General features: G+C 40.5%; 1 protein-coding gene across 1 annotated transcript in view; it reads left to right on the top strand.

Moving 5' to 3' along the window:
* LOC126483874 (uncharacterized) overlaps positions 1 to 12980 on the top strand; it is a 300856-nt gene that overhangs the window by 235698 nt on the left and 52178 nt on the right. The window contains exons 4-5 of the mRNA XM_050107119.1: positions 6183 to 6431; positions 10192 to 10357. Coding sequence (XP_049963076.1) covers positions 6183 to 6431; positions 10192 to 10357 — 415 coding nt within the window. The remainder of the gene's footprint in view (positions 1 to 6182; positions 6432 to 10191; positions 10358 to 12980) is intronic.

Genomic DNA, 12980 nt, shown 5'->3' with positions numbered 1-12980 from the left:
ACAGTTCACCATTATCGATGTCCAAAGTGTGATGAGTAGTACTGAAAAACAGAGAGACTGCTGTCTTCCTTTAGTGTTGTAAATTTCTAGTAAATGATTTAATTGTGTTTTGTTCTACTTATGTGTATTTAAGTATCAGACAAAAGCAGATTTAGTACCCTTCAAAGTAAGTTAACACAGGCCTGGACTAAAAAAATATGAAATTAATCGAATCAGTGTGGAAAATTTTCTTAGCAATTGGATTATGTTTGATTAAAATTACTCAGACTTCATAACCCTGTAATCTGATTTCATTGTGTAATTCATAATTTCAATAAATCATTTTGGTAATGTAATTAGTGTTATAATTAAACAAATATAAGCCAGTGATACACTGTATTCTTATAATTTTAAACATTTAATTGGTATGGATCAATAAAATTAATTTTCAATTTAAGCTATTGTAAAGTTGAATCCATAGATTCCCTCCCAAAACAAAACTGTAAATACACCACAGATTAGCTTTATGTGGTGTCTCCATTTTAGGTCACTCAGGTTAGTTCCTGTTATGTATTTTATGGTAGTTACTGTTTGCAATGATTTGTCACCAATAAAATGAATGCTTTCTGTGACGGTCAAACCCTGGTTCACACTACTGGGCTAAGGTGACCACTGTGGGTAGGGCATTATATGAGCATTTACTCAGCTGTTCTTAAATTTACTGTATAGATGATGTCAGTTTCTCCATACAGGTGTTTCACATAATTTGTTTTGATTTTTAATTCATGTTCTATCATTTCACGAGCAAATAGTCACATCATAAGGCACCTAACATGTCCAAAAAATCAAATGCCAGAAGTATCAGGAGCTACATGTATCACCCAATCCTTTTTCTTCACAACTCTTCCTTCCCCTTTCAACCCTTTTATGAGATAGAGCAGCCACCAGCTCTGATAGCTTGTAAATTGCAATACCTTTATATGTGTTTTCTCCTGCCACCACTTGGTGAGTAAATTTTTTATTTGTCAAATTACATTATATTTTCAAAAATTGATTATTTTTGTTGATAATTTAGTTTGTTACATATTCTGTAGATCATTTGAATGATTCTTTTATAATGTGTTCATTAATGTTAACACTTATCATGTACATATATACTGTAAACTGACTCCTTCCATATAATTTTGATAAAGGAATCATTCATATGATTAAAGGAACATTTAACTAACTGACTGAATGACTGAACAGATGTACAACAAGTCAGTTTACATTTTATGTTATTGGGCACATCATCAACAATTTTTCTTCCTGCACATTAAACTACTTTCTGAGCCACTGACAGGTTTTTTTTTTTTAAATGGGTGATGAAGGTCAGTTTTTCCTCTAGTTTTGTAAGTATGGATATCACTGTTCTTCACAAATTGTGATGGGTTATTTATGACAAATCTCATTAGCAGTGTTGTGCTTGTCTAGTTAAAATGCCTAAATCCTTGAAGAGGATAGGTGAAACCCAATATTATTCTTACTGCTCACTTTTCTGCAATCAGTACTTCCTCTCTAAGTGACGAGTTACCCCAGAAAATGATTTCACAAGACATTTTTAAGTGAGCATCCATGTAGAACAGCATGATACCATAAGGAAACCAGTCAAATTGTTGAAAGTCAGCCTGGCACGTTTGTCAGTTATTTGAATGAATTATAATTGCTCTCTCTGCCTGTGACATATAATGTGACAGTTTGCAAACATCAAACACCTGTCAGTATAAGAAAGGCAATACACTGACAATTTAGATGAATGGCAACCTTCTTTAAATGCAGATAATGCAAGATAATACCCATAACAAAGGGAATGAATGCATTGGAATTTTGTCAATCAGGTACATATTATTCATTAGAGACATATTTGAAGACTATAACATTTGATATCATGTGTTAATATGTTTTCCTGCTATATGTTTGATTATTCTTTGTATCACCATAGGTCAAAAGCAGGCCAAATTTCAGTTATTTCTGTTACCCCCTCTGTTGTGCTGCAGTTGTCAAAAAATTGCATATTTTACAATTAAACAATGGAAAACCAGATGGAATAACAACAATATTATGAAAAGGATAGTTGCTACTCACCTTATAACGAAGATGCTGAGTCTCAGATAGCCACAACAAAAAGGCTGACAAACCAATCTTTTGGTGAAACAGGCCTTCATCAGAATAGACAACACCAGACTGCAAGCAGCAGTGCATGATGGAAGAAGCAACTGGATGGCGGGAGTAAGGAGGAGGCAGCAGTGGGGGAGGGGAGAGATAGCAGGGTAGGGGTGGGGGACAGTAAAGTGCTGCTTGTGGGAGCATTGAGGACAAGGTGGGAAGATGGTAGGGCAGATAGCTGCAGTTGGGAAGTTAGACGGAGGGAGAGGGGGGAGGGGGGGGGGGAGAGCAGCAGAAAAGGAGAGAAGTAAAAAGACTGTGGGTGTGTTAGTGGAATAGATGGCTGTGTGGTGCTAGAATGGGAACAGGGAAGGGGACAGGTGGGTAAGAAGATTGACTAATGAAGGTTGAGGCCAGGAGGGTTAAGGGAACATAGGATATATTGCAGGGACAGTTCCCATCTGCACAATTCAGAAAAACTTGTGTTGGTGGGAAGGATCCAGATGGCACAGGCTGCGAAGCAGTCATTGAAATTATAGGTTGGTGCAGCTGTTGCGTGGTCTGAGTTTATTGGCAGTCATTCATGCGGACAGACAGTTTGTTGGTTGTCATGCCCATGTAGAATGCAGCACAGTAGTTGCAGCTTAGCTTGAAGATCATGTGACTGATTTCATGGGTAGTCCTTTGATGGGACAGGTGATGTTTATCACCAGACTGTAGAACATGGTGGTGGGAAGATGTATGGGACGTCTTGCATCTATGTCTGTTACAGGGATATGAGCCATGAGGCAAGGGCATGGCAGTGAGGTTTGTGTAGGGATGGACAAGGATATTGTGTAGGTTTGGTGTGCAGCAGACTACCACTGTGGGAGGGGAGGGAAGGATAGTGAGTAGGACATTTCTCATTTCAGGGCACAATGAACGGTATTGAAAATACTGGTGGATTATGTGATACAGTTGCTCCAGCCCTGAGCAGTACTATGTCAAGATGGGAATGCTCCTCTGTGGCCAGACAATGGGTCTTTGGGAGGTGGTGAGTGACTGGAGAGATAAGGCATGGGACATCTGTTTTTGTGCAAGATTGTAAGGATAATTATAGTCTATGAAGGCTTCCATGAGACCCTTGATGTATTATGACAGGGACTGCTTGTCACTAAAGATAGGAAGGGACATCTTGGTATGGAATGGGTGGCAGGTGTTGAAGCGGAGGTATTACTGGTGCACTCATAGACCAATACCTCCAGCCTATTACCTGCAACCTACCCTCCTACATAAAAGATACCAAAAAGATACCATCTGTTTCTTCCACTGACTCTCTATAGCTCCTGTTTCCTTACCACATGGTGCCCTGTTTGTCACTACTGATGCCACCTCTTCTTACACTAACAATCCCTAATGCCCATGACCTTGCTGCTATTGAACGCTACCTCTCCCAATGGCCATCGGATTCCAAATCTATACTCACAATTGCTTCTTGTTTCAAGGGATCACCTATGAACAAATCTGTGGTACAATTATGGGCATCCACATAGCAACATCCTATTGCAAGCTACTCATGGACAATCTAGAGGAATCCTACCACCCAGAATCCCAAACCCCTCGCCTGGCTCATATTCACTGATGACATTGTCATGATGTGGATCGAGAGTGAGGACACCCTATCCACACTCCTCCAGAACCGCAACAATTTCTCCCCTTTTCTTCACCTGATCCTCCTCAACCCAACAAGACACCTTCCTTGATGTTAACCTCCACCTCAAAGATGGCTACATCAGTAGCTACGTACATATCAAACCGACCAACCACCAGCAGTACCTCCACTTCAGCACTTGCCAATCATTCAAAACCCAGAAGTCCCTTCCATCCAGTCTAGCCATCTGTGGCTACCATATCTGTAGTGATGAGCAGTCCCTCTCAAAATACACCAAGGGTCTCACTGAGGCCTTCACAGACCGTAATTACTCACCCGACCTTGTACAAAAACAGATCTCCCATGCCTTATCTCTCTAGTCACCCACCACCTCCCAAAGACCCACGTTTTAGCCATAGAGAGCATTCCTCTAATGACTCCATACAACCCAGGACTGGAGCAACTGAATCACATTCTCTGCCAGGATTTCAAATACCTCTCATCTCATCCCTCCCACAGTGGTATTCCATCACCCATCAAACCACCAAAATATTTTTGTCCATCCTTACACAACACCTGCTCCCAATGTCTTGCCTCATTGATCATATCCCCGTAAAAGACCTAGATGCAAGACCTGCCCAATACATCCTCCCACCTACTCCAGTTCTGCCACAAGCATCACCTATCCCATCAATGGCAGGGCTACCTGTGAAACCAGTCATGTGATTTACAAGCTAAGCTGCAACCACTGTGCTGCTTTCTAAGTGGACATGACAACCAACAAGTTGTCTGTCTGCATGAATGCCCACTGGCTAACTGTGGCCAAGAAACAGGTGGACCACCCAGTTACTGAACACACTACCTGACATAAACTTTCCTTAGTCATTGTCCTTACCCATGTGTTTCCTTCCCTGTTCCCATTCCAGCACTACACAGCCCTCTATTCCACCAATACACCCACAGTCTTTTTACTTCTCTCCTTTTCTGCTGCAGCGCCCCCCCCCCCCCCCCTCCACTACTCACCTTCTAACATGCTGACTGCACCTAGCTGCCATACCCTCTCCACACCTTATACCTGTATGCGCCTACAAGCAGCACTTTACTGTCCCCTGCCCCTACCCCGCTATCTCTTGCCCTCTCCACTCCAGCCTCCTCCTTACCCCCACCATCCAGTTCTTTCTCCAATCATGCACTGCAGCTCACAGTCTGGTCTTGGCAGCCAGAGACAATGGTTATGTGTGTGAGAGCTGTGTTAGCCTGAGTGTACATGTGTGGGCATGTTGCCTATTCTGATGAAGGCCTGTTTGGCCAAAAGCTTTGTTTGACAGTCCTTTTGTTGTTCCTATCTGCGACTCAGCATCTCAACTATATGGTGAATACCAACTATCCTTTTCATAATATTTTACAGTTATGGTGACATCAGGACAAAGAAAATCACTGACTGATGCAGCCGAGAGGAGGTGATGAACCTCTGTGCAGGGGACAGGCAGTTTGTGATAGAGAGAGAGAGAGAGAGAGAGAGAGAGAGAGAGAGAGAGAGAAGTTTATATAGTGCAGTCAGAAACAAATTTTTAACTTGTATGTTCATGTGCAGTTGTTTTGGAGTGGACAGTGCTCTGAAATGAATGCATGTGATGAATTAAAGATATGTGGTGGATCAGGACTTATATAATGAATCCTTTAAGATCTAATTAGAATTTGGAGAGCTCATAAAGTTCTTTCATGTCACTGAATTGTTTTCTCCTGCTGAAAATGGCGTATGTGAAGAAAGAACATACTCATAATAGTCCAGCATAATTACTCTCAGCTGACAGTGTTCTGTCCATAAATTCCAAATACATGTGCTATAATCTCACTTTGCCAGGCAGTCTGAACTCATCACAAAGAGTTGATTTTTTTCCCAATATACAACTTCATATAGCTTCTTCAAATTGCACAGTGAATTCATTTCACTGTGTCATATTATATCCCAGTGCTTGTAATCCTTGTCAGTTCCTAATAGTTCAAGTTATTTCTCATTACTTGTAATTCATCTCGGTTCCTAAGATAAATCTAGAAGCATTAACTGACATGAAAGGAGTAAAGGTAAACACTCACTGTATATTTTTAAAATTGGTTTTATTTCTCCTTGAATGCACCTTCATCTTGTACAGCTTAGATAATCATTTCCAAACATTTCAAGAATAAACAGGGAAAAACTAATTTCCATGGGATGAGACTGCATTTGCAAAACCACCATTATTGTTAGTATGCAGTTAATGTATTGTAATAAAGCAATAAATGATATTTGCCTTTCTCTGGTAATATGTTCTCATTACAGTTCTTTGATAGGTACCCTTTTTTTCTGGAACCTTTGATCCAATGTGTGTGTTTATAGTATTAGAGTAAATGAGATTTGATAGCATAATAATGAGGTACATATTCACAGATGGCCTGGTGCCTCACTGATTGTGATCCGTGGACATAAGCACCTGCACGAGTGTGCATACATTGGTGATGACTCTTCAGAGGAAGAAGAGGAGCAGCTGCTACGGGAGGCAGCAGAACAGGGGGTGCCAGCAGCAGTCACCACCAGCCCCTTGTCCTTGCCCCAGGCCACCCCTGCAAGGGCACCCCAGTCCAAGGGTGAGGACGATGATGAGGACAGCCCTGCCAATTCACCCAGTGTAATGCGCAGGTATGCTGCATCTAGAATACTGTTTGCAGACAACAGTTGCGTGTCTTCTTCCCGAATCTGTAGGCTGTGCATTTGAAAACTTCTCAGTATTGGAGCTGGATCAGTCAGCACTGTGAAGAAGAGTTCAATTGGTGCTTTGATATTTATGGCTAATTAATACATAAAAATACTTTTGAGCTTACCATCTAGAATTGCCAAAGTTTCTAGTCACTAACATAGTTGAGAAAGGGTTAAAGTGATTAGAAATGAAATTATCCATCCAAAGGTCTCCATTGCGTAACTCATAATTCATTGCGTTGTTAGAGAAGTTCAAATATCACAGTGCTCATCATCATACTCTTTTCATAAGACAGGAATTTTATCCGAATATGAAGAGCAGTTGTATTTTCATTTTAATCAGTCAATGAATACTTAAGAGGTCAACAGAAATTTGTTGTAGTGGAATGAACAACAGTAAAGTTGAGCATCTGTAATGTTTAGTGGAGGTTGAAACCTAACAAATGGTCAACAAAATCCACATTTTGGTATTGGACAATGGCCACTCAGTGCTCAGTGGTAAAATGTTGATGGGCGTCATGTTCAGGAAGAGCAAAGTTCAGCTGCAAAGTAGCTACTCATCTGGTCACCCTGATTTTCCATTTTTTTCTCTGTATCAGTTCAGCTAAATGCTGAAACGGTTCTATCAACTAGATGACAAATGAATGATTTTTCTCTCCAGAGAACCATTGCTTTGCATGAAGTGTCAATAAGAGTACACTTAGGAGATCTATATGTAGCACATAGCATTTATTTACTTGTAACCTTAGCAACTATGAGGGCATGCTGTAAAGTAATGCCTCCAAACTTTGCATGTAAAAACTGTAAAAGCTTTTTAAATAAAACAAATTGTACTAATAAACAATGAAAAACCAGGATGGAATGTAACAATATTATGAAAAGGAAAGTTGCTACTCTCCATATAGTGGAGATGCTAAGTCGCAGATAGGCACAACAAAAAGCCTGTCACAAGTAAAGCTTTTGGCCAGGAAGGCCTTCGTCAAAAATAGACAACAGATATACTTGTGTGTGTGTGTGTGTGTGTGTGTGTGTGTGTGTGTGGTTTATTTTTGACAAAGGCCTTACTCGCTGAAAGCTTTATTTGTGACAGTCTTCTTGCTGTGCCTATCTGCGACTTAGCATCTCCGCTATATGGTGAGTAGCAACTTTCCTTTTCATAATAGTATTACAAACCTTGTTAATATATATATAATTCTACATTCATGCTCATCAATTAAGGATAATTGCAGAATGTGGTGCCACACAATGTGGCATTACACAAAACTGGCGCTAATAGCATAGGCACATAGGGAACACACATGACACAGATCTGTAAGTCCACAGTATTGGTGATCAGTTGAGAAAACTGTCCTGAAACACATGTTCTACAAAATTCCACTGTTTCCTGTGCATTTTTCCCCAACATAAATATGGGATATAACGCAGACCACACAATGGTTTGGCATACTCTGGATCAGGTGGTCGAGCAGCTGCTGGGGTACAGCCACCCATTCTTGCACCTGTGCCAGCTGGAGCTCCTGATGTGTCCTCGGGGTCTGAAGATGTGCAGCGATATGTCAAACGAGAGCATCCCAGACATGCTTCATGGAGTTTAGGTCTGGAGAACAGGCAGGCCACTCCATTCGCCTGATAGCTTCTGTTTCAAGGTACTCCTCCATGATGGCAGCTCGGTGGGGCTGTGCATTATCATCCATCAGGAGGAAGGTGGGACCCACTGCACCCCTGAAAAGGCAGACATACTGGTGCAAAATGACATCCCAATACACCTGACCTGTTACAGTTCCTCTCACCAATCATAACCCCATCCGACACCATCAAACCATGACCTCCATGCAGGTCCCTTTCAAGGACATTAAGGGGTTAGTATCTGGTTCCTGGTTCACGCCAGATGAAAATCACTGTTCAGACTATACCTGGAGTCATCCGTGAACATAACCCGGGACCACTGTTCCAATGACCATGTACTGTGTTCTTGACACCAGGCTTTACGGGCTCTCCTGTGACCAGGGGTCAGTGGAATGCACCTTGCAGGTTTCTGGGTAAATAAACCATGTCTGTTCAGTCGTCTGTAGACTGTGTGTCTGGACACAACTGTTCCATTGGCTATGGTAAGGTCCCGAGCAAGGCTACCTGCAGTACTCTATGGCCGTCTGCAGGCACTGATGATGAGATATCAGTCTTCTTATGGTGTAGTACAATGTGGACATCCTGTACTGTAGCACCTGGACACGTTTCCTGTTGGCTGTAATCACTGCTATAATCTTGAGGTCACACTTTGTGGCACACAGAGGGCCCGTGCTATGACCTGCTGTGTTTGACCAGCGTCCAGTTGCCCTAGTATTCTCCCCTCATAACCTCATCAATATGTTGTTCTTTGAGCCATTTTCAACACACAGTCACCATTAGCACATCTGAAAACGTCTGCACGCTTACTCACTGCACCATACTATGACATGCACCAACACACCTCTGTGTATGTGGACTGCTACCAGCGCCACCGTGAGATGGACTGCAGGTCAAATGCACCGCATGGTCATATCCCGAGGTGATTTAAACCCGCAAATTGCCCACCACAGCATTGTTTCACCATGTATCAGCATTATCCTTAATTTATGAGCATGAGTGTACATCTTTATTTTTCATATCTACATATTTGCATCCCTCTGGCACTAGAGGGATCAGAATTCTAGTGTAACACGGTGGTGTGTAATGTAACAATTTGGTGTAATCAAGTTTCAATTTCAAAGAATTCATCCACACATGGAGGACCTTCTCCTTCAGCATGACAATGCCAGACGACACATGAGTGCTGCAACATCTGCAGCCTTGGGTTCACCGTCGATCATCCTCCATCCAGTCCCAACTTGACCCAATCCAATTTTCATCAGCCTTTGAGGGCTTCGGTTTTTAATAATGAAGCAGTGCAAGCAAGTATGAGATTGTGGCTCTGTCCGCAAAGACAAACATTTTACAGTGATGGTATCAACAAACTAGGAGAAATGTGTTAGTTGCCAGAATGACTATGTTTAGAAATAAATATGTGGACATGAAGGTAGAATGTCAAAGCTTTTTAAGTAAAACAAATATTATTAAGAGTTTTCGCATTAAAAATTTGAAGGCATTACTTTTCAGCAGGCTCTTGTAATATTAATTTATAAATCAGATTGTCCTCATTCCTAATCTTGTTAAAGTATTTAAAACACTATCTCCCAAAACTGGCCCACAAACAAAGTTTCCCTGCCGGGGCTTCCCTCAGTCCTATTTACCCAACTACAATCTTAAACCTACTAGAAAGAGTATCATCCCAGAGCAGGAGATCTGCAGATCATCTGTCTGGGTTCGAGTACCTTTTGCCGTACCCAGAAATGAGTAACAACTTCTCAAACTCTTTCAATCCCTCACCCTTTTCCACCCAAATTAGTTTTCTTGAACTGTGTTAGTCGGAATTGTCCCTCCAGCACATCCATCTGTTTTACAACCCACCTGCCTTCAGTACCCACCCTTGTTACTTTTTCATTTCCCACCTACCTTTCCCCCCCCTCCAATTACCACCACCATCCCATCAGTATCACAGTTAGCTACTGCTACCTCATCTCAAGTTCTGTTTATGCTTTCTGTCATAAATAAATAGCAGTGTCATTATTGTAACTATCTTATGGCAAGCTAATTTAAGAATTCTCACTAAACATTGCTCTTTTTGCAGGCTTCGTCCAGGTGTAATTATTCACAAGAAACCTGGTCCAATTGCACAACATGAACTTATAAACCATTCTGATGATGCTGATCACCATTATGAGCCTGAGGAGGATTTGCACAAAGTTGCTTACAATTTAATACATGCAGGTGTCAGAGTGATTCCACCCCCAAAGGTAAATTACATTATGGCATATTTTCTGTATTTATTTGTTGTAACATTGTAAGAAAGGCAGAAAAAAGAAAATCTAAAAACTAGGCAGGTTGGAAAAGTCACCTAATATGTGCAGAGATTGGAATAGAGTTGGCATATGACATGACTGCTTTCATAAGTGGCTGTGCCTGTGATGGGACAGGATAAGCCTGCGATGGGCTGGAATGGATGTAGTGAGTGAGCGAATCAGACAGATCATACCAGAGTCTTCCACAGGAGTATGTGGTGAGGGTTGGGAATGGATGTGGCATAGGGATAGGCCAGGATATTGCGGAGATTGGGTATGCAGCAGAATACCACTTTAGGAGAGGTGACTAGGATTGTGGGTTGGATGTTCTTCATTTCTGGGCACAGTGATAACTGGTCAAACTCCTGGCAAAAGATGTAGTTCAGTTGTTCCAGCCCTGTATGGTATCAGGTAATGAGGGGGCTGCTATTGTACTGGTGGTTCTTGGGAGTCTCCCAACATGATTCTACATTCATGTAAACTCAACTCCACAATTAACCAATTCTTTTTAGTATTTTCTTGAACCAACTTATTACAGTTTCAGTTAGAATTAATTTTTGTATTTCAGATTCATACACATTCCTTCCAATATATTTAGTTTATTAGTTGAAATGCTCCAGATTGGTGTTAGTAAACATTAAGATATTAACTATATGACTCCTGACATTCATTTGTATCCAATAATTCAACTACTCCAAAATTTCCATGTTGACAGCTCTTTGGTACTGTATGGAAAACTGCCAAAGAAGTCATATAGATCTCCTGCTTCAAAGTGGCTCCCAGCAGTCATAGCTACTGCTAGATGTGGTATGAAATCATAGAGGCATTGTGAATCTGTGAGAAAGAACATCCTCATAATAGCTCCCATACAGAAGAGCATTTTATATTAATCAAACTTCATACTGCTGGTTTACGCTTTGCTTGAAGTAGCATTCCGTTTAGGGAGCGATATATTTTACCACTACGAGATTATTTTAACACACAAGGATTAAATAGCCCCATCTCAAAGCCTTGCTTCCATATAGTCTGTATAACCATGACATAAAATTCAATAAGAAATATTCCATTTGAAGACTTATCTTTCATTATTATATAAGTGGAGTTGACTGGTTGCATCAGAATTATGTTTTAGTAGCTCAATTTCCATTATGTTTTGGTCCGTAAAAGTGCATCTAGTTGCTCTTGATTTGTTTTCTGTGGTCACCACATCAAGAAAAGTATTTCCTTCATGGGAGCAGTGGTCCAAATGTTATACATTTCTCATTGTTTCTTGTAACTGTGGACAGTTGTTATGCAGAATGTGATATGTGTTCAGTACCACAGCTTGTGCATCAACGGTTACTTGTCATTTCTCATGTGTATACTGCTTGATCTCTGTCTGTGTCTCATTTGTAATTTTTATTTATGCTATACTCCTGCATTAAATGTTGGTATTTATGCTTCCATTTTGAAATCCTTCCACTCAGATTTACACCTCCCTTTATTTGGACAACCATCTACACACTGCAACTTAATTATTCTGAATTTCTTTTTTTGTTCTGAAAAACAAAAAGCAGTACATTGCTTTCTGTAACGCCCATTGGCTATAGAGCACTCATTTTATTAGGACTGATCCACAGACATAAGCAACCGATTCTCACGATACCATTATGTGGGAGCATGCTGAAAAGTAATACCTCCAAATTTTTAATGTGAAAACTCTTAAAGCTTTTTTAAATAAAAAAAAGTCATTAACATTCTACATCTTTATACTTCACATCTACATATTTATTTCTCAACACAGTCGTCCTGGTGAAGAACACATTCTAACGCTTTGGACGACTTAAAGTGGTGAAGTATGTGTGTAAATGCCCACTTCTTTAACAATATGACTTACTTGAGATTGTCAGCTGATTTTCCTTGCTGGTTAGCTTGCTGCTACAACCTCCTTTTCTTTTCTTCTCTGGAGTATATTTGCTAGAAAAAGGAATTTCTCAAGACTCTTTCTCCTTATAAAAATAAGCAGGTGTACGCAGTTTCTTTTGCTTCACTCAACAATGTATATTTGAACATCAAACTTTTTACAAATCTCAGTCTCCACATAAACAAATACTATCAAGTAAGTCTCTTCACGTCTCCAAATGTTAGAAACAAAGTAGATTTATGCATAAGGTAAGGTTGGCTTTATAACATGGTCCTTTCTCAATATGAATTTCAATACATGTCTTATCCTCTCCGTGTCCTAAACGAACATTAATTAACAGTTCTTCAATGGTCCTTCTTTTTTTCACTACAATAGTCAAAGTTATAAAACAGCACATAATACATAAACATTCCTTGTTCTTTCACTACGGATTCCACAGCTTGACTGGCAAGCACCTGTCAGTGCTGTTCGACCATCACATCTATAGTCGTCTGACAATAAACTTCAAACCTGCACACACAGACAAGTGATGTGCAGTAAATAGGCTCTCTCACACTTATATTTAAAATATCATGTGTTCAAGATGGTAGAAGGCCGAGTGGTTCTAGAATTTATGCGGAAATTCTTGAAACACTATAACATTACTCCCAGCCACAGACCAGTTTGTTGATACTG

The sequence above is a fragment of the Schistocerca serialis genome, chromosome 6 (assembly GCF_023864345.2).
Source record: "Schistocerca serialis cubense isolate TAMUIC-IGC-003099 chromosome 6, iqSchSeri2.2, whole genome shotgun sequence".
In the NCBI taxonomy this organism is placed as follows: Eukaryota; Metazoa; Arthropoda; class Insecta; order Orthoptera; family Acrididae; genus Schistocerca; species Schistocerca serialis.
Note: the sequence above shows the minus strand (reverse complement) of the source record. Positions and strands in the feature narration are given on the sequence as shown.